General features: G+C 38.6%; 2 protein-coding genes, 1 long non-coding RNA gene and 1 pseudogene across 3 annotated transcripts in view; all 4 read right to left on the bottom strand.

Moving 5' to 3' along the window:
• LOC132659866 (uncharacterized) overlaps positions 1–26597 on the bottom strand; it is a 995695-nt gene that overhangs the window by 596598 nt on the left and 372500 nt on the right. The window lies entirely within an intron of this gene.
• On the bottom strand, positions 5002–5925 carry LOC101108569 (olfactory receptor-like protein OLF4). The gene has a single exon (XM_004009222.4). It carries the CDS (start codon positions 5923–5925, stop codon positions 5002–5004), a length of 924 nt encoding a protein of 307 aa, XP_004009271.1.
• LOC101108306 (olfactory receptor 7A17-like) lies at positions 15178–16669 on the bottom strand. The gene is made up of 3 exons (XM_060416097.1): positions 16315–16669; positions 15820–16026; positions 15178–15308 (listed from the first exon to the last, which is right to left on the bottom strand). Exons 1-3 carry the CDS (start codon positions 16667–16669, stop codon positions 15178–15180), a joined length of 693 nt encoding a protein of 230 aa, XP_060272080.1.
• On the bottom strand, positions 22843–23691 carry LOC101108045 (olfactory receptor 7A5-like; annotated as a pseudogene).

Genomic DNA, 26597 nt, shown 5'->3' with positions numbered 1-26597 from the left:
GCCAATGGCAACATAAAAGGTGTAGCCATAATCATATCAGAAAAAAAATGGATCTCAAGACAGAAAAGGAAACAAAAGACAAAAATGGACAGAATACAATGCTACAGGGGACAGTTCGTCAAGAGCACATAATTGTTGTTTTTTTTTTTTAAAGCACCTAACATAGGAGCACCAAACATATAAAACAATAGTTAACAGACCTAAAGGGAGAAATTTACAGTAATGCCATAATAGCCCATGACTTTAACAATCCTGATATATGAATAAATATCATCCAGCTAGAAAGTCAAAAAATAAGTATCAGCTAAATTAAATATAAGGCCAGATTCATTTGATATATTTATATAGAACATTCCATCCTAATGCAGAAGAATATACATTTTTTTCTCAAGTGTACATGGGACATTCTCAAGAATAGGCCACATTTTGGGGACACAAAACTAGCCTCAATAAATTTAAGAAATTTTGAATTGCATCAAGCTTCTCTTCCAATCACTAAGATATAAAACTAGAAATCAAATAAAAGAGGAAAGATGGAAACAGAAAACAGAACTATGTGAAAACTGAAATACATGCTACTGAACAACTATGAGGTCAATAAAAATAGCAAAGGAGAAATAGAGAATCACCTGAAGACAAATGAAAATAAAAATATCACATACTTAAATCTACGAGATATACGAAACCTGAACTAAGATAGAACTATTTGGCAATACAGGTCTACCTCAGACACAAGAAAATTTCGAGGTAACCAATTTTTATTTGCACCAGAAAAAAGATCACCATACAATTTCATGTTAGCAAAACAAGCTTTCATACTGGCTTGTTATGAACACATATGATATCACTTATATGAAGAATCTAAAACATGACACAAATGTACACAAATGTCCTTATCTCTGAAACAGAAACAGACTCACAGACATAGAGAACAGACTGGCAGTTGCCAAGGGAGAGGGGGTGTAAGGGGGATGGATTGAAAGTTTTGCATTAACAGATACAAGTTATCATATTTAGCATGAATAAACAGCCAGGTCCTACAGTACAGCACAGGAACAATATTCAGTATCCTGTGATAAAGCATCATGAAAAAGGATATAAAAATAAAGCATATATAACTGAATCTCTTCACTATATAGCAGAAACTGACACAACATTGTAAATCAACTATACCTCAATAAAGTATTCTTTAAAAAAAGAATAGCTTGTTATGCAACAAGAGCTTACTGATACAACAACCCAAATGAGCAGAAGTGAAGACTTCTGACATTTGATTTGCTATCAAGACAACATTAATGACCATTTTGTTATTTAAGTTTAACTTAGATCACATTATTAAAATGTAGCTCCATTAAAGTTCCCTTTCAGGTAACCAGAGGAGTTTGAAAGAAAATGAATGTTTGTGGAGAAAAACATATGACCCTAAAACAGAGGACTAGACAGGAATTCAATTGTTCTTGTGAGTCACCCTTTTCTTATAAAGACTGAAGAGATTCTTTACCATAGAGAGGACATAAAATGGTTCTTATTTGTAATGTACATGCATTTCTCCTAAGTTAATATTATGCCTAACTTAGGAAATAGGACAATATTTCTTTAGGGCAGCAACAGAATTCATGTATAGGCAGCACTCTAAGTTTTCAACCAGAAACCAGAAGATAATCTAATAAAAGCACATAAAATAAGCCATTGAATCCTTCACTCCAACATATAAACCTCCTCTCACTTGAATATTGATTTTCCATAATTTAAGGAGTTGACGTATAACAAAGATTTTGCTATATCGTATTTCATAATATTGTGATGGCCTCTGCCATCCATCACCACGAATGGACCATAGGCATACATATGTCCTCTCCAGAAAGGAGAGGTCACATTCTTTATGTCAAATATTTATTCAAATTTGTGTTACCTATTATCTAACTGGTTTATTTAAGTGTCTGATGTCATCTAAGACAACTATTACCTTATTGATTTTCTGTTTGGACCATCTGCTCATTGATATAGTTGGGATTGTAAATTGATACAGCCACTAAGGAAAATGGGCTTCCCTCATAGCTCAGTTGGTAAAGAATCTGCCTGCAATGCAGCAGACCCTGGTTTGATTCTTGGGTTGGGAAGATCTGCTGCAGAAGGGATAGGCTACCCATTTCAGTATTCTTGGGCTTCCCTTGTGGCTCAGCTGGTAAAAAATCTGCCTGTGAGGTGGGAGACCTGGGTTTGATTGCTGGATTGGGAAGATTCCATGGAGAAAGGAAAAGCTACCCACTCCAGCATTCTGGCCTGGAGAATTCCATCAACTGTATAGTCCATGAGGTTGCAAAGAGTCAGACATGACTGAGGGACCTCCACTCACTCAACCACTCATTCACTATGGAAATCAGCAGGGAGGTTTCTCAATGACTGAAAAATGGAACAATTATATGACCCTGGAAACCACTCTTAGGAATATATACACCCGAAATATAAAAGCACAAATTTAAAAAGATGCATGCACCCCAAAATCACTGCAGATGGTGACTGCAGCCATGAAATTAAAAGACGCTTACTCCTTGGAAGGAAAGTTATGGCCAACCTAGACAGCATATTGAAAAGCAGAGACATTACTTTGCCAGCAAAGGTCCGTCTAGTCAAGGCTATGGTTTTTCCAGTGGTCATGTATGAATGTGAGAGTTGGACTGTGAAGAAAGCTGAGCGCTGAAGAGTTGATGCTTTTGAACTGTGGTGTTGGAAAAGACTCTTGAGAGTCCCTTGGACTGCAAGAAGATCCAACCAGTCCATTCTAAAAGAAATCAGTCCTGGGTGTTCTTTGGAAGGAATGATGCTAAAGCGGAAACTCCAGTACTTTGGCCACCTCATGTGAAGAGTTGACTCATTGGAAAAGACTGATGCTGGGAGGGATTGGAGGCAGGAGGAGAAGGGGACGACCGAGGATGAGATGGCTGGATGGCATCACCGACTTGATGGATGTGAGTCTGAGTGAACTCTGGGAGTTGGTGATGGACAGGGAGGCCTGGCGTGCTGCAATTCATGGGGTCGCAAAGAGTCGGACACGACTGAGCAACTGAACTGAACTGAACTGAATGTTCATTGCAGCACTGTTTACGATAGCCAAAATATGGAAGCAACTCAAATGTACATCAATAGACAAATATATAAAGAATATGTGCCACAAATAAACATTAATATGTATAAATAATGAACATTACTCAGACATTAAAAAGAATGAAATTCTGCTATTTGAAGCCATGTGGATGGACCTAGTTATTATTATGTTTAGTGAAATAAATCAGGGAAAAAATAGTGTATGATATAACTTATGATTTATGGTAAATGATCATATGAAATCTTAAAAATAATACAATGAGAAAATATGCAAAACAGAGACATACTCACAGATACAGAACACAAATTAAAAGTTACCAGACTGTAAAGAGAATAGGGTATGAGCAAATTAGCAGTATGGGAAAAAGAGAGCATAACTACTGTATAGGCAAGTAACAAGGATATATTGTGTAGCACAGGCAATTATTGACATTATCTTTTATTAACTTTTACTGAAAGATAATCTTTAAAAATACTGAATCAGTGTGTTATGCACCAGAAATAAATAAGACATTGTGAATCAACTCTACTTCAGATTTAAAAATCAGGAAAAAAGTTCAAAAAGTGCCTTGCCTTGGGGATATCACATGGATACATGCATTTGATCATCTGTTTTTGCCATTGACTATGGTAGGTATGGGGCTTCCCAGGTGGTTCAGTGGGTAAAGAATCTGCTTGCAATGCCAGAGACCCAGGAAACACAGGTTTAATTCTTGGGTCAGGAAGATCCCCTGAAGGAAGGCATGGCAACCCACTCTAGTATTCTTGCCTGGAAAATTCCATGGACAGGAGGAGCATGGCAGACTACAGTCCATAGAGTCACAAAGAGTCGGACACAAATGAAGCAACTGAGCATTCATGTATGCACATGGTAGGTATGTGAACAAGATAATAGGAACTTAATGAGGAGAAAAAAATTAAATTGCACATTACAAATGACACTAAATTTTCAAAGTTAGAATATCAGGAAAAAGAGTTAAGGTAGTTATATACAAAGAAATGATACAAACAAAAATCAAACCCGTGGTCTGAGATTTAAATCTTTACAAATACATGAACAGACATGAATGCTTAGAGTAGTTTTTTTCTTTCATAGCAAAACTACAATTCATGACTATTCTTTATACAAACAACAAAAAAGTCATTGATGCTATATGTTTTATTTGAGAGAAAATATTTTTTCTTTTTTAATAAATTAATTTTAGTTGGAGGATAATTAGTTTATGAAATTATGATGGTTTTGCCATACATCAACATGAATCAGCCACAGGTACAATATGTACCCCCATCCTGAAGCCCTTCCCACCTCCCTCCCCATTGAAACATGTATATTTCCATATGTAAAACAGATGATCAGAGAATAAATTATTTTAAGAAGGATTTCTCAGGTGGCGCTAGTGGTAAAGAACCTCCCGGTAAGACATAAGAGATGCAGGTTAGATCCCTGGGTCAGGAAGATCCTGTGGAGGAAGGCACAGCAATCCAATCTAGTGTTCTTGCCTGGAGAATCCCATGGATAGAGTATCCTGGCAGGCTATAGTCCATAGGGTCGCAAAGAGTTGGACTTGACTAAAGTGACTTAGCATGCATGCAGTTTTAAGAAATTCATATAGTTATATGAAAAAATGATTAATTCCCAAATTATCCAGATCCAAGGCTAAGCATAAATCTGAGAAAGTGGGAAAACCATAAAATGAAAAAAAAATTTGAATTATGAGAGATATCACAAGCCTTAACAATTATATAAATCATATTGGAGAAGCTGAAGTCAAAAAAAGGAAAATTTCAGGAAATAAATTGAAATAGCAAGTTCTACTTCCACAGCTTGATCAAAGTTTAGCAATTTATGATTCTGAGGCCTTTCTTCAGCCCAGGTGAATTACCTTTTTTTATAGCTCACATTTGAAAGAACGCTCTTAGAGCTCTCTTAATGTCTCTGTTCCTCAGACTGTAGATGAAGGGGTTCAGCATGGGTGTGGCCACAGTGTACATCACTGAGGCTGTTGCACTTGAGTGTGAGCTGTGGGGAGCAGCAGAGCTAAGATACACACCTAAGCATGTACAGTAAAATAAGGAGACGACTGAGAGGTGAGATGCACAGGTGGAGAATGCTTTATACTTCCCCTGAGCTGATGAGATTCTACATATTGAGGAAGCTATCTTACAGTAAGTGTAAAGGATACCAGCAAGGGGAACACCACCCAGAAGCCCAGCTGCAAAATTCATCACCAGTTCATTAAGAAAGTTGTTGGAACATGCAAGTTGAATCAACTGCTTGAGTTCACAGAAATAGTGAGGGATTTTCACCTCTCTGCAGAAGGACAGCGTCAATACCATTAAAGTTTCTAACAAGGAATGTAGGACACTAATGATCCAGCTAACCAAAACCAGAATTCCACAGCGTCGTGGGTTCATGATGACCGTGTAGTGAAGAGGGTGGCAGATGGCCACAAAGCGGTCATAAGCCATCACAGTCAGGAGGAAGTCATCCAACCCTGCAAACAGCATGAAAAAATACATCTGAATCATGCAGCCTTCATAGGTTATAATGTGGCTCTGTGTCTGGATGTTACACAGCATCTTTGGGGTGATGGTGGAGGTGATGCAGATGTCTACAATGGATAGGTTGGAGAGAAAGAAGTACATGGGAGTATGGAGATGCCGGTCTGAGCTGATGGCCAGGATGATGAGCAGGTTTCCAAACACAGTGATCAGGTATATGGAGAGGAAAGGTCCAAATATGAGGGGCTGCAGTTCTGGTTCTTCTGAAAATCCCAGAAGAAGAAATTCTGAAACATGTGTTAGGTTCCTTGGTACCATGGGCTGAAGGTAACTATGAGGAAATGGGAAAATAACATGACTGATTTTTACACAATCAGATATTACTCACATTGTTAAAGGGCTGCCACTTATAATTGCCTATCAAAATATTAATTTCAAAAATTTGTTTATGAATTCAGTCCCCTTGGTGGAATTTCTTATGTCATCTTTAATTAGCAAGCTTGTTTGACTTTCAGCATTTTCCCTGGCAAGTCAAATATTTCTCATATTTAAGGAGAAATTCTTTCATTTTTTTAGGGCATTTAAATTGTGTGCCGACAATGTTCCTGGTGCTGTCTAGGCAATGAGTATGGGGTGCTGAAAAATAAAAACTCTTACTATCCGTCTACAGAGAAAAATCCAGAGAATTAAAAAAAAAAAAAGTATGTATAGCTTCTCAGACTGTGACAGATTGTATGACGAAAACGAAAGCAGGTATAAGAGAATGAGCAAAGAAGGGGTGCTATTTTTTATGGATGTTCATGCTAAGGCTTGAAAACTTGAAAAACAAGGTGACATTTCCATGAACATATCAGATGAAATGTGTGCCAGGCAGGGAGAACAGCAGTGCAAAGACAGGTACTTCTTTAAGATGTTCAGTATGGGAAAGGTAATGGGCAGGAGGGAAAGTGAGCAGAGATGATGTCATAGGATGCTGAGAAGCAAAGTGGCCTCCCTGCTGCTGCTGAAGCATCAAATATCAAGGAGTCTCTTATATACATTATGTATTTTTAGAACCTCAGGAAATTGTTGCAAAGTTGGCTTGTAAGTACTAGTGAATCTCTTCTGGCAGTTGAGTTAAGAACTCTATTACAAGATTCACCTTGGAATATATGTGCTCAGTACTCCTGCCTGGAGGACTTCACACACTTCACAAGGCATGAAAACACACACACACACTAGAATCTTCCTTCCTATACTGTGTAACTTCCATGTCTTTTTCACCCCTAACTACCCTTATTAAGTTGGATGTTGATATAACTCAAGATGATCATGGCAAATTATTTAGAAATGGCATCCAGAAATTCCAGTTTGTAAATTTCCCGACATTCCCAGATAGCTCAATGGGTAAAGAATCTGCCCGCAATGCAGGGGACACAAGAGACACGAGTTTGATCCCTGGGTTGGGAAGATCCTTTGGAGAAGGGCATGGCAACCCACTCCAGTATTCTTGCCTGAGAATCCCATGAACAGAGGAGCCTGGTGGGCTACAGTCCATAGGCTTGCAAAGAGTTAGACATGACTGAAATGACAGAGCACAGTGCAAATAAATTTGGAGCTCTGTTTTGGTATGGCCATTTTATGCTTTGTATTAAACTTATGTTGAAAATTTGTTACATAAAGTCATGTTGTTGTTCAGTTGATAAGTCATGTCTGATTCTTTCCATGGACTGTAGCACATCAGACTTCCCTGTCCTTCACTATCTCCTGCAGTTTGCTTGCATTCATGTCCATTGAGTCTCTGATGCTATATGCTTGTGTGTGTATATATATATATATACACATATATATATATATATGTGTGTGTGTGTATATAATTTTCTTTCTCAAAGCCTGAAAATACATATGTATATATATATATATATATATGTACATACATATATATGTATATATATATAAATGGACTTTTCTTGTGGTTCAGTGGTTAAGAATCTGGCTGTCAATGCAGGGGTCATGAGTTCAATCCCTGGTCCAGGAAGACTCCATATGCTGCCAGATAACTAAGTCCATGCATCATAACTACTGAGCCAGAGTGCCCTAGAGCCTGTGCTCTCCCAAACAGAAACCACCACAATGAGAAGTCTTTACAGTGCAACTAGAAAGTGGCCCCTGCTCGCTCCAACTAGAGAAACACCCACACATCAATGAAGACCCAGCACAGGCAAAAATTAATAAAACTGAAAAATGATGTATGTATGTATCGAGGGAGAGACAGAGGAACTGGACATAAGAGAAAAGAAAGATCTAATAAGCTCAATGGTCCCTGACAGACTGTGGTAAAGAAAACCTTCTTTGGTTCTGGTGACATTTCATGTGCTTCTATACTCCCTTGAGTATATAAATTTAAAAAAAGCAAAATAGCTGTCTGAGGAGGTCTTAAAATAGCTGTGAAAAGAAGGGAAGCAAAAAGCAAAGAAAAAAAAGAAAGATATTCCCATTTCAATGCAGAGTTCCAAAGATAGCAAGGAGAGATAAGAAAGCCTTCCTCAGTGATCAATGCAAAGTAATAGAGGAAAACAATAGAATGGGAAAGACTAGAGATCTCTTCAAGAAAATTAGAGATACCAAGGGAATATTTCATGTAAAGATGGGCTTGGTAAAGGAAAGAAATGGTATAGACCTAACAGAAGTAGAAGATATTAAGAAGAGATGGCAAGAATACACAGAAGAACTGTACAAAAAAGATCTTCATGACCCAGATAATCATGATGGTGTGATCACTCACCTAGAGCCAGACATCCTGGAATGTGAACTCAAGTGGGCCTTAGAAAGCATCACTACGAATAATGCTAATGGAGGTGATGGAATTCCAGTTGAGCTATTGCAAATCCTGAAAGATGATGCTGTGAAAGTGCTGCACTCAATATGCCAGCAAATGTGGAAAACTCAGCAGTGGTCACAGGACTGGAAAAAGTCAGTTTTCATTCCAATCCCAAAGAAAGGCAATGCCAAAGAATGCTCAAACTACCACAGAATTGCAGTCATCTCACATGCTAGTAAAGTAATGCTCAAAATTCTCCAAGCTAGGCTTCAGCAATACGTGATTGGTGAATTTCCAGATGTTCAAGCTGGTTTTAGAAAAGGCAGAGGAAACAGAGATCAAATTGCCAACACCTGCTGGATCATGGAAAAAGCAAGAGAGTTCCAGGAAAACATCTCTTTCTGCTTTATTGACTATGCCAAAGCCTTTGACTGTGTGGATCACAATAAACTGTGGAAAATTCTTCAAGAGATGGGAATACCAGACCACCTGACCTGCCTCTTGAGAAACTTGTATGCAGGTCAGAAAGCAACAGTTAGAACTGGACATGGGACAACAGACTGGTTCCAAATAGGAAAAGGAGTACGTCAAGGTAGTATACTGTCACCCAGCTTATTAACTTATATGCAGAGTACATCATGAGAAACGCTGGGCTGGAAAAAGCACAAGCTGGCATCAAGATTTCCAGGAGAAATATCAATAACTTCAGACATGCAGATGACACCACTCTTATGGCAGAAAGTGGAGAACTAAAGAGCCTCTTAATGAAAGTGAAAGTGCAAAGCGAAAAGTTGGTTTAGCTCAACATTCAGAAAACTAAGATCGTGACATCTGTTCCCATCACTTCATGGGAAATAGATGGGAAACAGTGGAAACAGTGGCTGACTATTTTTCTGGGCTCCAAAATCACTGCAGATGGTGATTGCAGCCATGATATTAAAAGACGCTTACTCCTTGAAAGGAACTCCTTATGACCAACCTCAATAGCATATTAAAAAGCAAAGACTTACTTTGCCAACAAAGGTCTGTCTAGTCAAGGCTATAGTTTTTCCAGTGGTCACGTATGGATGTGAGAGTTGGACTATAAAGAAAGCTGAGCACCAAAGAATTGATGCTTTTGAACTGTGGTGCTGGAGAAGACTCTTGAGAGTCCCTTGGACTGCAAGGTGATCCAACCAACCCATCCTAAAGATCAGTCCTGGGTGTTAATTGGAAGGACTGATGTTGAAGCTGAAACTCCAATACTTTGTCCACCTGATGCGAAGAGCTGATTCATTTGAAAAGACCCTGATGCTGGGAAAGATTGAGGGCTGGAGGAGAAGGGGACAACAGAGGATGAGACGGCATCACTGACTCGATGGACATGGGTTTGGGTGGACTCCGAGTGTTGATGATGGACAGGGAGGCCTGGTGTGCTGCGGTTCATTGGGTCTCAAAGAGTCAGACATGACTGAGCAAGTGAACTGAATACTCCCTTGATGCCCAGGAAAAATGATAAAATAGAATACACTCACCCAAAAAATAAAGTAGTGATGTCTTTATGCTTTAAAACATTTGCAGATTATACCACTCAAGATAAAAGTGAGTAAAGGCGAAAAAACACTTGTAAAAGGATGTATATAAAGTACAATACATAATGTGAAATGAATGTTGACTCTTAATGTGCTATCCTGTGCTTAGTCGATTTAGTCATGTCTGACTCCTTGCAAACCCATGGACTGTAGCCCTCTAGGCTCCTCTGTGCATAGGATTCTCCATACAAGAATACTGGACTGGCTTGCCATTTCCTCCTCCAGGGGTCTTCCTGGCCCAGGGATCAAACTCACAACTCATGTCTCCCACATTGGCTGCTGCTGCTGCTAAGTCACTTCGGTCATGTCCGACTCTGTGTGACTCCATAGATGGAAACCCACCAGATTCCCCCGTCTCTGGGATTCTCCAGGCAAGAACACTGGAGTGGGTTGCCATTTCCTTCTCCAATCCATGAAAGTGAAAAGTAAAAGGGAAATCGCTCAGTCGTGTCTGACTCTTCGCGACCCCATGGACTGCAGCCTACCAGGCTCCTCCGTCCATGGAATTCTCCAGGCAAGAGTACTGGAGTGGGGTGCTTTTGCCCGCTTTGGCATGCAGGTTCTTTACCACTCGTGCCACCTGGAAAGCCCATCTTTAAGATGAGGCAGCAAAACTTGTTTTTCCTGTGCCTGTTTTATATTTTTTTGTTTAATTGTTTATATGTGGTCTGATAGCAGACTAAGCAGTCCTCTTTCTCTCTTTTCGTACGTGGCCCCTTCTCTTTGCTATTCTTGGGTTTTAATCATTTTTCTGTTAATTCTTTTTTTAATATAAATTTATTTATTTTAATTGGAGGTTAATTACAATATTGTATTGGTTTTGCCATACTTCAACATGAATCTGCCACAGGTATACACGTGTCCCCCATCCTGAACCCCCCTCCCTCCTCCCTCCCGGTACCATCCCTCTGGGTCGTCTCAGTGCACCAGCCCCAAGCATCCAGTATCATGCATCGAACCTGGACTGGCGATTTGTCTCATATATGATAATATACATGTTTCAATGCCATTCTCCTAGATGTATAGAACAGTCTTTTGGACTCTGTGGAAGAGGGAGAGGGTGGGATGATCTGTTAATTCTTGTATGCACACTTTGGTCCTAGTTTGCCCAACCATCAGTGACCTCCACGGTCCATACACGTAAGATATACATGTCATGGTGATTCCAGCCTTCTGAGTAACATTCTTCATATTAGTTATCTGAGACATTGTGTTATTCATACATTTCTTTCATTGTACTCATCTTCTCAATGAAAACAGGGTCTAAGCAGACAGAGACTTCACCTGTTATGTTCAAGTTTGTATTTTAACCGTGTGTGAATATAAATGCACTTGTTCAAAAATGAATTTAGAAAAAATGAAAAGTTGGGGAAAGGAAAAGGAGAATGAAACCAAGTTAAATAGTATGGTTTCAAGACAAGTTTAACAAACAAAATTGAATAGAGCATTGAAAACTAAATGCATAAGAAATATAATAACAATAACTTATGGGTTTTCCTTGTGGTTCAGCTGATAAAGAATCCACCTGCAATGCAGGAGACCTGGGTTTGATTACTGAGTTGGGAAGATCCCTTGGAGAAGGGAACGGCTACCCACTCCAGTATTCTGGCCTGGAGAATGCCATGGACTGTATGTATAGTCCATAGGTCACAAAGAATCAACACAACTGAGCGACTTTCTGACTCATGATAGAAAAATGGGTTAATTACATTGACAATGACCTAGATGTCAAATAATATAAAACATAATCTTCCTAGAATGATCTGGTATATAGCACGTTCTCAGTTATTTGTTGGATACATTAGGACTTAGGTCTCTATTTATGGACATTTAAGGTTGTATTTCATTTTGTTTGGAAGAAGTGAATTATTGATGAAATTAAACACAAATGTCTATTTATTTTGCCAAGTCTGTAGGTTCCCACCGTAAAACATCTTGCAAAAAATTAGAAAGATTATGACGTCAGTGTAAGTGTAACAGACACATAGATAAACATCTTGAAATCTACATATAAAGTCTTTGGGTGGGCAAAATCATGATAAATAAGTCAAGATACTCAGAAGTAAGATGATAGACATTTTTAACTAGAGAAAAAAATGTTTTTTAACTTATGACCAAAAGTATGTACTTAAAGTCACTTCAAAAACAGTCTTTCATAAAAATTCTTTGAAATATTGGTATCTATAGAAAACTAGACATATAATATGTGGGTACATAATAATAATACTAGGCAAATCAAAATCATGATCCAGCATAAAAATCTTTGCTTGAACTCAGTATATAGTTTAAGAGAACAGCAAAAAATCTTTTTCATACCATTGTCCTGGGGAAAACTTAAAGACCTTTCACATTTTGGGGTAAGAATAATTACCCCCAAATGTGCTAGCAGTAGTAAAGGATCAGTCTCTGATAAACAGTCTGAAGATAGCTATTAATAGTCAAACTACAGATATTCTCTTTTCACTTTAAATCAATTTTTATTTTAATAATGAGTAAGATTTTTTTTCCATTAGGAATTTAAATGCTTTCAGGCTGACAAACATCTTGAACAATTACCATAGTCAAGAATATATCCAAAGCGCATAGTACAAACAAGATGTTAATCTTGGGGAACTACCCTAGCAGTCTGGTAGTTAAGACTTCATGCACAATACAGAAAGAGAGGTTTTAAAATAATCTAAGAATTTATGGCAAAAAAAAATATTAACTTGAATGAGACTAGGTCAAGTAGAGTAGTTTCAAAACAACTGTATGTAACAAAATGGAATGAAAATCTATGCTATATAAAAATGTGAAATAGTAACAACTTAACAAAGTCACCATTGATCATTAATATAAAGTTAAGTTGCCAAGGACTTGGGGAAAAAGAATGAAACAGAATGACTTTTAAAATGTAGGGAGAAAGCAGTATTTAAGTTATAATTTCACCTTATATGAATAGCTGTGGATTTCAGTGTACCCTGGTGGCTCAGATGGTAAAGAATCTGCCTGCAATGCAGGAGACCTGGGTTCAGTTCCTGGGTCAGGAAGATCTCCTGGAGAAGGGAATGGTAATCCACCCCAGTATTCTTGCCTGGAGAATTCCATGGACAGAGGAGTCCATGGGGCCACAAAGAGTCTGGCATGACTGAGTGACTTTCACTGTCAATTTTCACAGAAGGCATAGTGATCATTAGTCAAATGATAAACAAACAGATGTATAGAATGGACTTTTGGACTCTGAGGGAGAAGGAGAGGGTGGGATGATTTGGGAGAATGGAATTGAAACATGTATACTATCATGTAAGAAATGAATCGCCAATCTATGTTCGATACAGGATACAGGATGCTTGGGGCTGGTGCATGGGGATGATCCAGAGAGATGATATGGGGTGAGATGTGGGAGGGGGGATCAGGATTGGGAACTCATGTATAGCCGTGGCTGATTCATGTCAATGTATGGCAAAACCAATACAGTATTGTAAAGCTAAATAAAGTAAAAATAAAAATTTTTAAAAATGCCTTCCAAATGATGGTTTGATGTGAAGCAACTTTTAAACATAGGTCTAATCAAAAGGAGCAATTAGGAATTTCCCTGCTGGTCCAGTGGTTAAGAATCAGCACTTCCATTGCAGGGGGCACAAGTTCCATTCCTGGTCAGAGAACTAAGATCCCACATGCCATGTAGGGTGGCCAAAAATAAATAAATAACGGAACAATTAGAAATAGCAGAGATGTAAATGCATGTTGGAAAAACTGGAATTGGTGATTTATTAGCATGAAGGATACAGAACTTTCAACTTCATTTTTGTCTAAAACAATGATCGGCAAACGGAAACTATTAAACTGAAAGCTCAATTTCTTTCAGAAAAAAATTTTTTTAAATATAAACAAATATATAATGATGCATGTAAGTGGAATCTAGAAAAATGGTACTGAGGAACTTCTTTGTTGGGTGGGAATAGAGACACAGACGTCGGGAAAAAACATATGGGCACAGCTGGAGGGGAGAAGGGGGATGAATTTGAAGATCGGGACTGAAGCAGGTGCGCTGCCATGTGTAAAACAGATAGCTAGTGCAGACCTACTGGGCCACACAGGGAACTCAGCTCGGTGCTCCACGATAACCTAGATGGATGGGATGGGGGATGAGAGGGAGGGCCAAGAGGGAGGGGATGTATGTATGCACACAGCTGATTCACTTCATAGCACTATAGAAAGTAGCACAACGTGATAAAGCAACTATATGCCAATAAATAAATAAATAGAAGGCAATGGAGAATACACGATACGATTAATTGAGAAATTTGACCACACCAAATTCATGTATATTCACAATTCCCCTCAAGTACATCTATACATAAATAAAGAACAAAATGACAAATAACCGTATGAGGGGGTAGTGGTAACCTCCAACTGTTTATTTGAAAGATCATCGTTATAAACACGGAGAAGGCAATGGCAACCCACTCCAGTACTCTTGCCTGAAGAATCCCAGGGACGGGGGAGCCTGGTGGGCTGCCATCTATGAGGTCGCACAGTCAGACACGACTGAAGCGACTTAGCAGCAGCAGCAATTATAAACAAGAATAGAAATTCTCCAGTTCTATTCTACCAAGGAAAGGAGTCACAAAGATAATCTGAGATACAGAAAGTAAATAGCTATCAAATCCACTTATGTATTCAAGCATCACAAGGAATGGAATAATTCAAGTTCATTAGCATTCCCCTTTATGCAAATTAATTATTTTCCTTCCTTTTTTCCCCCATAGAAGATGCTGTGAAATACATGTCTCTTGCAACAGCTGTTGCAAGGATGTGTGTGCAGATCTTCTTTGGTGTGGACCTTTCTCATCAATAAGGAAATATAGTTACATATGCCCTATATTGAAAGTTAGGAAAAAATACCTTCACTTCATTTTATGTCCCTCCAGTTAACACTTTACCTCTTTCTTCCAGTGAATTAGTAAGATACTTGGATATACATTCTATTATATTCTGCCTGGAAGCCCTTTATATCTCTCTTTTATCTTTTGTAATTGTGCTTTCTTTCCTGTCATTTAATTGTCATCACTGAGCATTGCCTTACTGAGTTCTCTTTTTAGCATCTAAAAAATAATTTGATATTTCAGTCAAACAAGCAAACCACCACAGTGTTCTTTGGACTCTGAGATAGACTGAATTATTTTTCACGTGTCCTCAGGTAAATATTCTTGATTTTCATTCTCTGTGACCTGTTCCTGCAGTGTCTTTTGGGCTCTTGGACTCACCAGCATGGGAACTCTGAGAGGTAGTTCTCTGGGCAGAAGTCTGAATCCCTTCCTGGATGGTTGATGATGGAGACTGAAGCTCTGTGTGCAGATGAGACAGCAGGAAGTGTTAAACTATCGAAACTAGAGCCACACTTAGGACTCGAAAAGCAACAACTGTGTCTCATCCACACCCAGGTTGTACAAGCTCAGGGACCACAGCAGAGGAGATATTTACAGCTCTCTCTGTCTGCTCATTATGCATATTTCTCTCATTTTACAATGGCCTGTAAGCTCATGAATTCCCTATGGAACTTGGTCTGGACAGAAATAAATTTTTCCTTCTGTTCTCAAGAGATCGGGTTATAAGCCAGGAGAATTCAGATCTATTGGGCTTCCCTGATGGCTGAGCAAGTAAAGAATCCACCTGCAATTCAGGAGACATAAGAGATATGGGTTTGATTCCTGGTTCAGGAAGATCCCCTGGAGAAGGGTGTGGCAACTCGCTCTAGTATACTTGCCTGGGAAATCCTATGGGCAGAGCCTGGCAGTCTACAGTCTAAAGGATCACAAAGAGTTAGACGTGACTGAGTGACTAAGCACTTCTTAATACCTATGCCAATAGGACCTTTTATGATTATCTTTCCAAAGAGTTTTTTCAGACCCTTCTTTAAGTCTTTATTTCTCAGACTATAGATGAAGGGGTTCAGCATGCGTGTGACCTCAGTGTACATCACCGAGGCTGTTGCACTTGAGTGGAAGCTGTGGGTACCAGCAGAGCTGAGGTACACTCCTAAACCTGTACAATAAAATAAGGAGACTATTGAGAGGTGAGATGCACAGGTGGAAAATGCTTTATACTTCCCCTGAGATGATGAGATTCTGCCTATGGAAGAAACTATCCCAGAGTAAGAGTAAAGAATACACGTGAGGGAACCCCCGGCCAGCAACACAGCTCCAGAATACATCACCACATTATTGAGAAAGGTGTCAGAACCGGCAAGTTGGATCATCTGATTGAGTTCACAGAAAAAGTGGGGGATTTCTAAGAAGGTAGACAATGACAGTCTCAACAAACTTAAGCTTTCTAACAAAGAATGCAGGACACTGATGACCCAGGACACCAGCACCAGCAGTCCACAGATCTGAGGGTTCATGGTGACCGTGTAGTGCAGGGGGTGGCAGATGGCCATGAAGTGATCATAGGCCATCACTGTTAGGAACAAGATGTCAAGTCCTGCAAAGAGTGTGAAAAAATACACCTGGGTGATGCAGCCTTCATAGGTTATGACTTTGCTCTGTGTCTGGATGTTCCACAGCATCTTTGGGATGGTGGTGGAGGTGAAGCAGATGTCTACAAAGGACAGGTTGGAGAGGAAGAAGTACATGGGGGTGCGGAGGTGGCAGTCTGAGCTGATGGCCAGGATGATGAGCAAGTTTCCAAACACAGTGACCAGGTACATGGAGAGGAAAAGACCAAATATGAAGTGTTGCAATTTTAATTCCTCTGAGACTCCCAGAAGAAGAAACTGTGAAACTCCTGTTAGGTTTCCTATTGCCATGTGTTGATGGTGACTATGGAAAAAGAGGGAAATAGCATGATTTATTTTCACACAAAAGCATCATTACTCATGTGGTAGAAATGCTACCATTTATATTTTGCCATCAATAATTGCTTTCAACATTTTGTTCATGGATTTTGTGCACTTGAAGGAACCTCCTGTGTCATCCCTAGTTAGCAAAGTTGTCTCATGGTCAGTTTTCCCCAACATGTTATGTATACTACAATTTTAATGAGAAATTCTTTCATGCATTTGAGGAATGTAAATTGAATTGTGACTATATTCCAGGTACTATCTATGCAGGGATTTAGGATGTTGGAAAACAAAAGCTCATAAACTCTGGTTGTGCAGAGAGAATATAAGCAAATAAAAAGTTACACAGAACTTTAAATGTATATATAGCATGTCTTATGCTTATGGGTCTCTTAAAAAGAGACCTATAAAATCAAAAGAAAAGAAAGCTGGCATAAAAGCAAGAGTGAAAAGGAAATACTATTTTATGCATGTTTAGACAAGAACTGTAAACAAGACATTATTTGAACAGACTTCAAAGAAGGGTGACTGTCATGAACAGACCTGGGGAAGGGTCTCCTTACAAGGGAGCGGCCAGTGCACAGGCCCTGAGGAAAGCGCTTGCTTAAGCTGGCCCGGCTGATCAAAGGAAGCCGATCTGGTGAGGGAAAATGAGCAAGAGGATGAGTGAGGAGAGATATTGTCAGAGAAGGTTGAAAAATTATGTAGCCTCCGTGTTACTGCAGAAACCAAGTCATAAAGTCCACATGTGTCTTCAGCGCTTTAAGAAACTTCGTATTTTAAAAAGCCTATATCACTTATCTCACTTATCATAATGGTTTCAAGTTCTAACCATGTTGTTGGCAAGATTTCATTCTTTTCTTAAAAACTGGTATATAGTTGATCTAAACTGCTTATTAGTTTCAGGTGTACAACATAGTTATTTGATATTTTTACAGATTATACTCCATTTAAAAGTATTACAAAATATTGGTTATACTCCCTATACTGCACATTACAGATTTATATCCTATTTGTTTTGTTTTATTTCTTTATTATTTTTTTAATTAATTTATTTATTTATTTTGGCTGTCCTGGGTCTTAATTGCCATGCAGGCTTTTATGATAAGTGAAATAAGTCAGACAGAGACAAACAAACACTTGTAACATCTTGCTGATATGTGGAATCAAAAAAAAAAAAGCCAAGCTCATAGACAGAGAGAACAGACTGTGGTTGCCAGAGGCAGGAGCGGGGAGTGGAGTGGGTAAACTGGATGAAAGAGGTCAAAGGTACTCACTTTCAGCTATAAGATAAATAAGTCATGGGGCTATAATAAACAGTATCATGACAATAGTTAATAATACTACATTACATATTTGAAAGTTGCTAATAGAGTAAATCTTAAAAGTTTCTATCAAGACAAAAATTATAACTACACTTGGTAATGTGTATTATCTAGACTTATTTTGGTAACCATTTCACAATATGTATAAATATTGAATCATTATGTTGTAAGCCTGAAACTAATATAATATGTTGATTACATCTCAATAAAAGATACTTTTTATTTCATTTTTTTAGCTTTTTATTTTATTTTATTTTTTCAGTTTTTAAAAATTTATTTATTTTAATTGAAAAAAATGCCTATAAGAAACAAAATTTAAGGAAAATCCAGAAATGACTTCTCAAAGAAATGATATACAATAATTACAATTTAATGATATCAAGTGTGTCACTAATTCAATTTTAGATTTGGAAATGAAAGAATATGACAGAAAGTCTTTTTTTAATGTGGGGAGGAAGCAGTGCCTAAGTTATAATTTCCTCCTCCATGGGGACATATGGACTCAAATTCAGGTATGGAACACAAAGTTGTCTTTGGTTAAATGTAAAGGAGAATGCCTTCCAAATAGTACTGGCTGAATATGCGCAACTTTTATAAATAGATCTGATCAAAATAGAATAAATTAAACAACAAGGGATAAGAGATAGGAAAGGCAGTTGCAAATGCATTAAAAGCATGATTTATTAGCACCCAATATACAGAAGAACATTTTCACTTCTATTTAAAGCAAGGATTTTCCAAGTAAATAATATTTAAGTGACAACTCTATCCCTTCAGTTAAACTCTTTTTAAAAAGCAATAGAGATGAATTGCAAAAAATGAAGAGCAATAAGATGAAATAACACTGATTTTACCACATAAAATTTATAAATTCTCACACATTATATACAAATTGTTTTATATATACAGAAAATAAGTAAATGGCAAGCAGCAAGCTTGATGAAAAAATTTAATTGTTTGGAAGAATAAAATATAAAACAGGAATAAAACATGCTGGATTCACATAGAGGGATGGGGTGGGGAGGGGAGGTGTGAGGGGTTTCAGCTGGGGAGACACATGTATACCTATGGCCAATGCATGTTAATGCATGCAAAAGCCATCACAATATTATAAAGTAACTATCCTCCAATTAAGATAAGTAAATAAATTTTAAAAAATAATAAATTGAAAAAAGAAAGGCCCTAATTAGTCATGTCTCTATGTTTTCAACAGAGAAAGTGATTGGTTAGCTAATCTACAAATGTATTCACACTTACAGGAAATAACCACAGATGAAGCTCATTACTACACCATTTTTCACATGATAATGTGTTTTATTTTCTACATTGAGAGGAGAAATACTGTGAAATATATATATGTATATATATTTTTTTTCATGAACTGCTGTTTCAAGAAAATATGTGGAGGCGTTCCTTAGTCTGGATACCTCTCATTATAGTCAAATATGCTCCATATTATAAAAAACAAAAGTCCTTGCATCTCTGTACATCCTTCCACAGCTAATACCCTTTGTCTCTACTCCAGTTAATTGCAAAATCCTTGAACTTAGATTCTACTTTTACTGGAAGCACTTTATACCTCCTATTCCCTCTTCTCATTGGACTTTCATGCGCATCTTTTAATGATCAACCTTGACCTTGCACTGTTAGTTCAATTTTCGCTTCTATTTTTGGAATAAAAAATTAATATATTATTAATCAAGCACACAAACAACTTCAGTGATCTTGCCTCTGGGTTAGCCTGGACGGGCTCTCAGGTGAACTCGGGTGAATGTTCTTGATTGTTATTCCCTTTGACACTCTGCAGTATTTATCTGGTTCTTGACTCACCTGGGTGAGTCTCTGAGAGGAAGCTCTCAACAGAGATGTCCAAATTCCTCTTGAATGGTTGATGATGGAAATAGGAGCTCTGTTCCCAGACAAGACAGTGAGATGCAGTCAAGCATCGGTCCCCTAAGTCAGTTATGTCTCCAAAAACAACAACCGAGTCCTGTCCAGACCAAGGATGCACAGGCTGAGGGTTGCAGCAGAGTAGATATTTACAGCTCCCTGGGTCTACTCATTACCATGTTTCTCTCTTGTTTCCACCATCTCTAATAACTGATTTCCCTGAGGGACACTGGTCTGGACAGATACAAAAAATTTCCTGTTCATTTTCTATGTTTAGGAGACAATGTTACAAGTCAGGTGCATTCAACATTTATAACTCTTTACATGAACTGTCATGTCTACCCAGAGAAATAAACCTTAAGTTTCCCAACAATTTATTCCAACCATGAATCCATCTTTAACTAGAATCCAAGATTGGTATTCTGTCTTGATTAGGGCCCTAATCAAGCACTAACTGTAGTGGGTCACAGCCCCTAAAATCCTATTGCCATCTTTAAGAAGTGGGTTAAAGTGTCACTTTAATATAAAACCTTGGGCAGTACACTGCTTGGATTTATGACAATACTGCCAAAACAATTACACATTCCATACTTCCAGCACAAGACTGGTTATTTTGTTCGTCATTATAAAGTGTTTGTTAATTGTAAGAGGTATATTTAGATCTTAACATCTCCTAGAGATTGTATGATTTATCTTTGGAAAACTTCATTCTGTGAGGTAGTACTATTATGAACTCAGTTTTCCATTGTAGAAATGGGGTTTGTAGGGATTAGTGATCTCCCAGTTATAATCTGAGTAGAAGTAGTGACAGATTTTATTTTCTTGGGCTCCAAAATCACTGCAGATGGTGACTGAGGACATGAAATTAAAAGATGCTTGCTCCTTGGAAGAAAAACTGTGACAAATTGAGACAAGCATTTTATTTTTTAATATAAATTTATTTATTTTAATTGGAGGTTAATTACTTTACAATATTGTATTGGTTTTGCCATACATCAACATGAATCAACCACAGGTATACATGTGTTCCCCATCCTGAACCTCCCTCCCTCCTCCCTCCCCATACCATCCCTCTGGGTCTTCTCAGTGCACCAGCCCCAAGCATCCAGTATCATACATCAAACCTGGACTGGCAATTCATTTCATATATGATATTATACATGTTTCAACGCCATTCTCCCAAATCATCCCACCTCTCCCTCTCCCACAGTCCAAAAGACTGTCTATACATCTGTGTCTCTTTTGCTGTCTCGCATACAAGGTTATTGTTACCATTTTTCTAAATTCCATATATATGCATTAGTATACTGTATTAGTGTTTTTCTTTCTGGCTTACTTCACTCTGTATAATAAGCTCCAGTTTCATCCACCTCATTAGAATGGATTCAAATGTATTCTTTTTAATGGCTGAGTAATACTCCATTGTGTATATGTACCACAGCTTTCTTATCCATTCATCTGCTGATGGGCATCTAGGTTGCTTCCATGTCCTGGCTATTATAAACAGTACTGCGATGAACATTGGGGTACAAGTGTCTCTTTCAATTCTGGTTTCCTCGGTGTGTATGCCCAGCAGTCAAGCATTTTAAAAAGCACAGACATCTCTTGGTTGACAAAGGCCCATGTTGTCAAAGCTACAGGTTTTCCAGTAGTCTTGTAATGATGTGAGAGTTGGACCATAAAGAAAGCTTTATGCTTTCAGATTGTCATGCTATAGAAGACTCTTGAGAGTTCTCTGGACAACAAGAAGAACAAACCAGTCAATCTTATAAGAAATCAATCCTGAATATTCACTGGAAGGACTGTTGCTGAAGCTGAAGCTTCAGTACCTTGGCCACCTGATGTGAGGAGATGATTCACTGGGAAAGACCCTGATGCTGGGAAAGATTGAAAGCAAAAGAAGAAGGAGGTGGCAGAGGATGAAATGTTTAGGTAGCATGACCAGCTCAATAGACATGAATCTGAGCAAATTCTGAGATATAGTGGAGGAAAGAGAAACCTGGTGTGCTATATAGTCCATGTCGTCACAAAGTCATACATGACTTAGCAAATGAAAACAACAACATCATGATGAAAGCTAACTTGATTTATTGTGGTAATTTGTTTGTGATATACACAATTATCAAACCATTATGTTGTACACCTGAAACTAACATTAGGTAATATCAGTTATGATTCATTTAAAACAACAACATAAGGGCTGGTTTAGTCAAAACATTTGTTCAGATCAAAATCACAAATATTATGGGCCTGGGCAATGAGTCCTAGGCATTCTTAGGCAACACCATCATATCAGTAGGTAGATACTGAAATTGGGTTCATGAGACAGTCCACATTACCAGGAAGAGCAGTTAAAATAATGATGTAAAGCAGAGTGGCAATACCAAAGTGAAACTGTGGTTTCATCTTTCCCCCTACAAAGACATTGCATAAATGATCCTAGATGCCAAGTATAGTTTTATTCATATCAATATAATAACTCATGATTGCTCTTTCATGAAAACTAGGGGCAATTGTATGGGACAGTATAAGTCTTTTGAGAAGAAAATATTTTTATGAAATCTAAGTCTCTTCATGAAATATATGTTAATTTACAAATATATCTGATGCAAAGTAGAGAAAACTTTGGGAATATATGAAAATGGCCCCAAGGAAAAGCTGTCTATATACCAGACAGAACAGAAAGATTAATAAATTGAATTGTTAAAATTGTATACAAAGGTTGAATTCAAAGAAATAGAAATCTAGGAAATAATTGGAAACAAATTATATTCCACAGTGCTCAAAGAATCATAATTTTGTGTTCTGAGGTTTTGAATCATGCAATCAAGGACACTTCTTCACCTCCAGAATGATTGGTCCTTTTATACCTGCCATCCCATATAATCTCTTCAGAGCCCCATTAATGTCTTCATTCCTCAGACTGTGGATGAAGGGGTTCAGCATGGGAGTGACCACAGTGTACATCACTGAGGCTATTGTGCTTGAGGGTGAGCTGTATAGAAGCAGAGCTAAGGTGCACTCCTAGGACAGAAGAGTAAAGCAGGAAGACAACTGAGAGGTGAGCCAGCACCCAGTTGAAAAATAAAACACAGCATCTTTAAGAAAAGTGTCAGAACAGACAAGTTTGAGCATCTGATTGAGATCACAGAAAAAGTGGGGTATTTCCATATCTGTACAGAAGGACAATCACAACATCATTAAGCTTTGTAACAAGGAATTTAGGACACTCGAGATCCAGGACACCAGCATCAGCAGTCCACAGAGCTGGGGATTCAGGATGATATTGTAGTGCAGGGAATGACAGATGGCAAAGAAGTGGACACAGGCCATCAAAGCCAGGAGAAAGTTGTCCAAAGAGTATGGAAAAATACATCTGGGTGATGAAGCCTTCATAGGAGATACCTTTGCTCTGTGTCTGGATGTTCCACAGCATCTTTGGGATTGTGGTGGAGGTGAAACAGATGTCTACAAAGGACAGGTTGGAGAAGAAGAAGCACATGCGGATGTGGAGGTTGGAGTCTGAGCCGACAGCCAGGATGATAAGCAGGTTTCCAAGCACAATGATCAGGTACATGGGAGGAAAAGCCCAAATATGATGGGCTGCAGATCTGGTTCCTTTGATAATCCCAGAAGAAGAAATCCTGAAAATTGGGTATCATTGCCTGGTCTCATGTGCGGGGGTAAAGACTAAAATTTTAAAATACTATGATTAATTTTTATATAAATGGACATCAGTAACATGTTGAAAATGCTGCAATTACAACTGTATGTCAAGCAAAAGTAAAGGTAAGAGAGAGTGGGTGGTATTGTTATTTTCATTGGAAGTTCAGGAAGACTGAAAAACAGGGGGATATTTGTACATAAACCTTAAGGAAAAATAGTTGGCAGATAAAGAGTTAGCTGGGGAAGTGTGTGCCCTGCAGGGAAAAGAGTCAGTGCAAGGGATCTGAGGAAGGTTCTCATTTCAGACATTCCAGGCTCAATATATTTCCAGTGTGGTGAGCAAAGAGCATAGGGACAGTGATGACAGATAGTGTCAGAGAGCGGACTCCTTACCATAACTGGGACTTCAGGGCACAAAGAGTCCCTTTGTCAAATTCTGTTCTTTGCTCATCATTAATTTTGATTTCAAGGCATCCTGTGACTAGGCATGGATCCTAGTCACATGGATTCTCCTTATCTTCATGTGTTGGTTAACGTTCTGGTTTCTGTCTTTTAAAGGTCACTTTACTGTATGTGGGTTCAAGTAGTCAACACTTAGAACTGTGTATCAGCCACAACACACACACAACACACAACACAGAGCATGTTTTGTCCTGTTAGGGGCACAATACACCCAGGCTATTCTCATCCCTAAAAGACAGTGAAACTGTTAGTCACTCAGCTGTGTCCAACTCTTTGTGACCCCATGGGCTGTAGCCCACCAGGCTCCTCTGTCCATGGGATTCTCCAGGAAGAATACTGGTATATGCTGCCACTGCCTTCTCCAGAGGATCTTCCCAACCCAGGGAACAAACCCAGGCCTCCTGCATTGCAAGCAAATTCTTTACTGTCAAGCCACCAGGGAAGCCCCTTCTCATTCCTAACCAAAATTAGGAAGGAAAAAAAAAAAAAAACTCTAGAAATAAAGCTGTCAATCAAATTATCTTTACCCTAAAGAGTAAAGAAATAACATTCATAGTCCAGTTGGTGAGCCTGCCTGGGACATGTGAACTTGGTGCTTCATTAAAGTGTGACCATTTTCTGTCTTGTATTTAAATAAGTATAAAAACCTCAGCTATTTGTAAGGCCTCCTCAGACAACCATTTTGTCTTTTTGCATTTCTTTTTCTTGGGGATGGTTTTGATCACCACCTCCTGTACAATGTTATGAACCTCAGTCCATAGTTCTTAAGGCACTCTGTCTATCAGATTTAATCCCTTGAATCTTTGTCACATTCACCACAGTATAATTGTAAGGGACTTTATTTAGATCTTACCTGAATGGCCTGGTGGTTTCCCTACTTTCTTCCAGTTAAGTCTGAATTTGGCAATAAGGAGTTCATGATCTAAGACACAGTCAGTTCCCATAGTTGTTTTGCTGATTGTATAGAGCTTCTCCATCTTCAGTTGCAAAGAATGTAATCAACCTGATTTCAGTATTGACCATCTGGTGATGTCCATGTGTAGAGTCATATCCTGTGTTGTTGGAAGAGGGTGTTGCTGTGACTAGTGCATTCTCTTGGCAAAACTCTGTTATCCTTTGCTTTGCTTCATTTTGTATTCCAAGGTCAAACTTAACTGTTACTCCAGGTATCTCTTGATTTTCTTCTTTTGCATTCCAGTTCCCTATGACAAGAAGGACATCTTTTCCTGATGTTAGTTCTAGAAGGTCTTGAGGGTCTTCATAGAATCATTCAACTTCAGTTTCTTTGGCATTAGTGGTTGGGACATAGACTTGGGTTACTCTGAGACTGAATGGTTTGCCTTGAAAATGAACAGAGATCATTGTGTTGTTTTGAGATTGTACCCAAGTACTGCATGCAGGCCAGGAAGCAACAGTTACAACTGGACATGGAACAACAGACTGGTTCCAAATAGGAAAAGGAGTACGTCAAGGCTGTATGTTGTCAACCTGCTTATTTAACTTATATGCAGAGTACATCATGAGAAACGCTGGACTAGAAGAAGCACAAGCTGGAATCAAGATTGCTGGGAGAAATATCAATAACCTCAGATATGCAGATGACACCACCCTTATGGCAGAAAATGAAGAGGAGCTAAAAAGCCTCTTGATGAAAGTGAAAGAGGAGAGTGAAAAAGTTGGCTTAAAGCTCAACATTCAGAAAATGAAGATCATGGCATCCAGTCTCATCACTCCATGGGAAATAGATGGGAAACAGTGGAAACAGTGTCAGACTTTATTTTTGTGGGCTCCAAAATCACAGCAGATTGTGACTGCAGGCATGAAATTAAAAGACACATACTCCTTGGAAGAAAAGTTATGACTAACCTAGACAGAATATTCAAAAGCAGAGACATTACTTTGCCGACTAAGGTCTGTCTAGTCAAGGCTATGGTTTTCCAGTAGTCATGTATGGATGTGAGAGTTGAACTGTGAAGAAGGCTGAGGCGAGGTGAGGTGAAGTCGCTCAGTCGTGTCCGACTCTTTGCGACCCCGTGGACTGTAACCTACTAGGCTTTTCTGTCCATGGGATTCTCCAGGCAAGAATACTGGAGTGGATTGCCATTTCCTTCTCTAGGGAATCTTCCCGACCCAAGGATCTAACCCGGGTCTCCCGCATTGCAGGCAGATGCTTTAACCTCTGAGCCACCAGGGAAGCCCTGAGCGCTGAGGAATTGATGCTTTTGACCTGTGGTGTTGGAGAAGACTCTTGAGAGTCCCTTGGACTGCAAGGAGATGCAATCTCAAAAACGACAGAATGATCTCTGTTTGTTTCCAACACAAAACATTCAATATCATGGTAATCCAAGTCTATGCCCCAACCAGTAATGTTGAAGAAGCTGAAGTTGAACGGTTCTCTGAAGACCTACAAGACTTTTTGGAACTAACAACCAAAAAAGATGTCCTTTTCATTA

Source organism: Ovis aries, chromosome 5 (assembly GCF_016772045.2).
Source record: "Ovis aries strain OAR_USU_Benz2616 breed Rambouillet chromosome 5, ARS-UI_Ramb_v3.0, whole genome shotgun sequence".
Lineage (NCBI taxonomy): Eukaryota > Metazoa > Chordata > Mammalia > Artiodactyla > Bovidae > Ovis > Ovis aries.
Note: the sequence above shows the minus strand (reverse complement) of the source record. Positions and strands in the feature narration are given on the sequence as shown.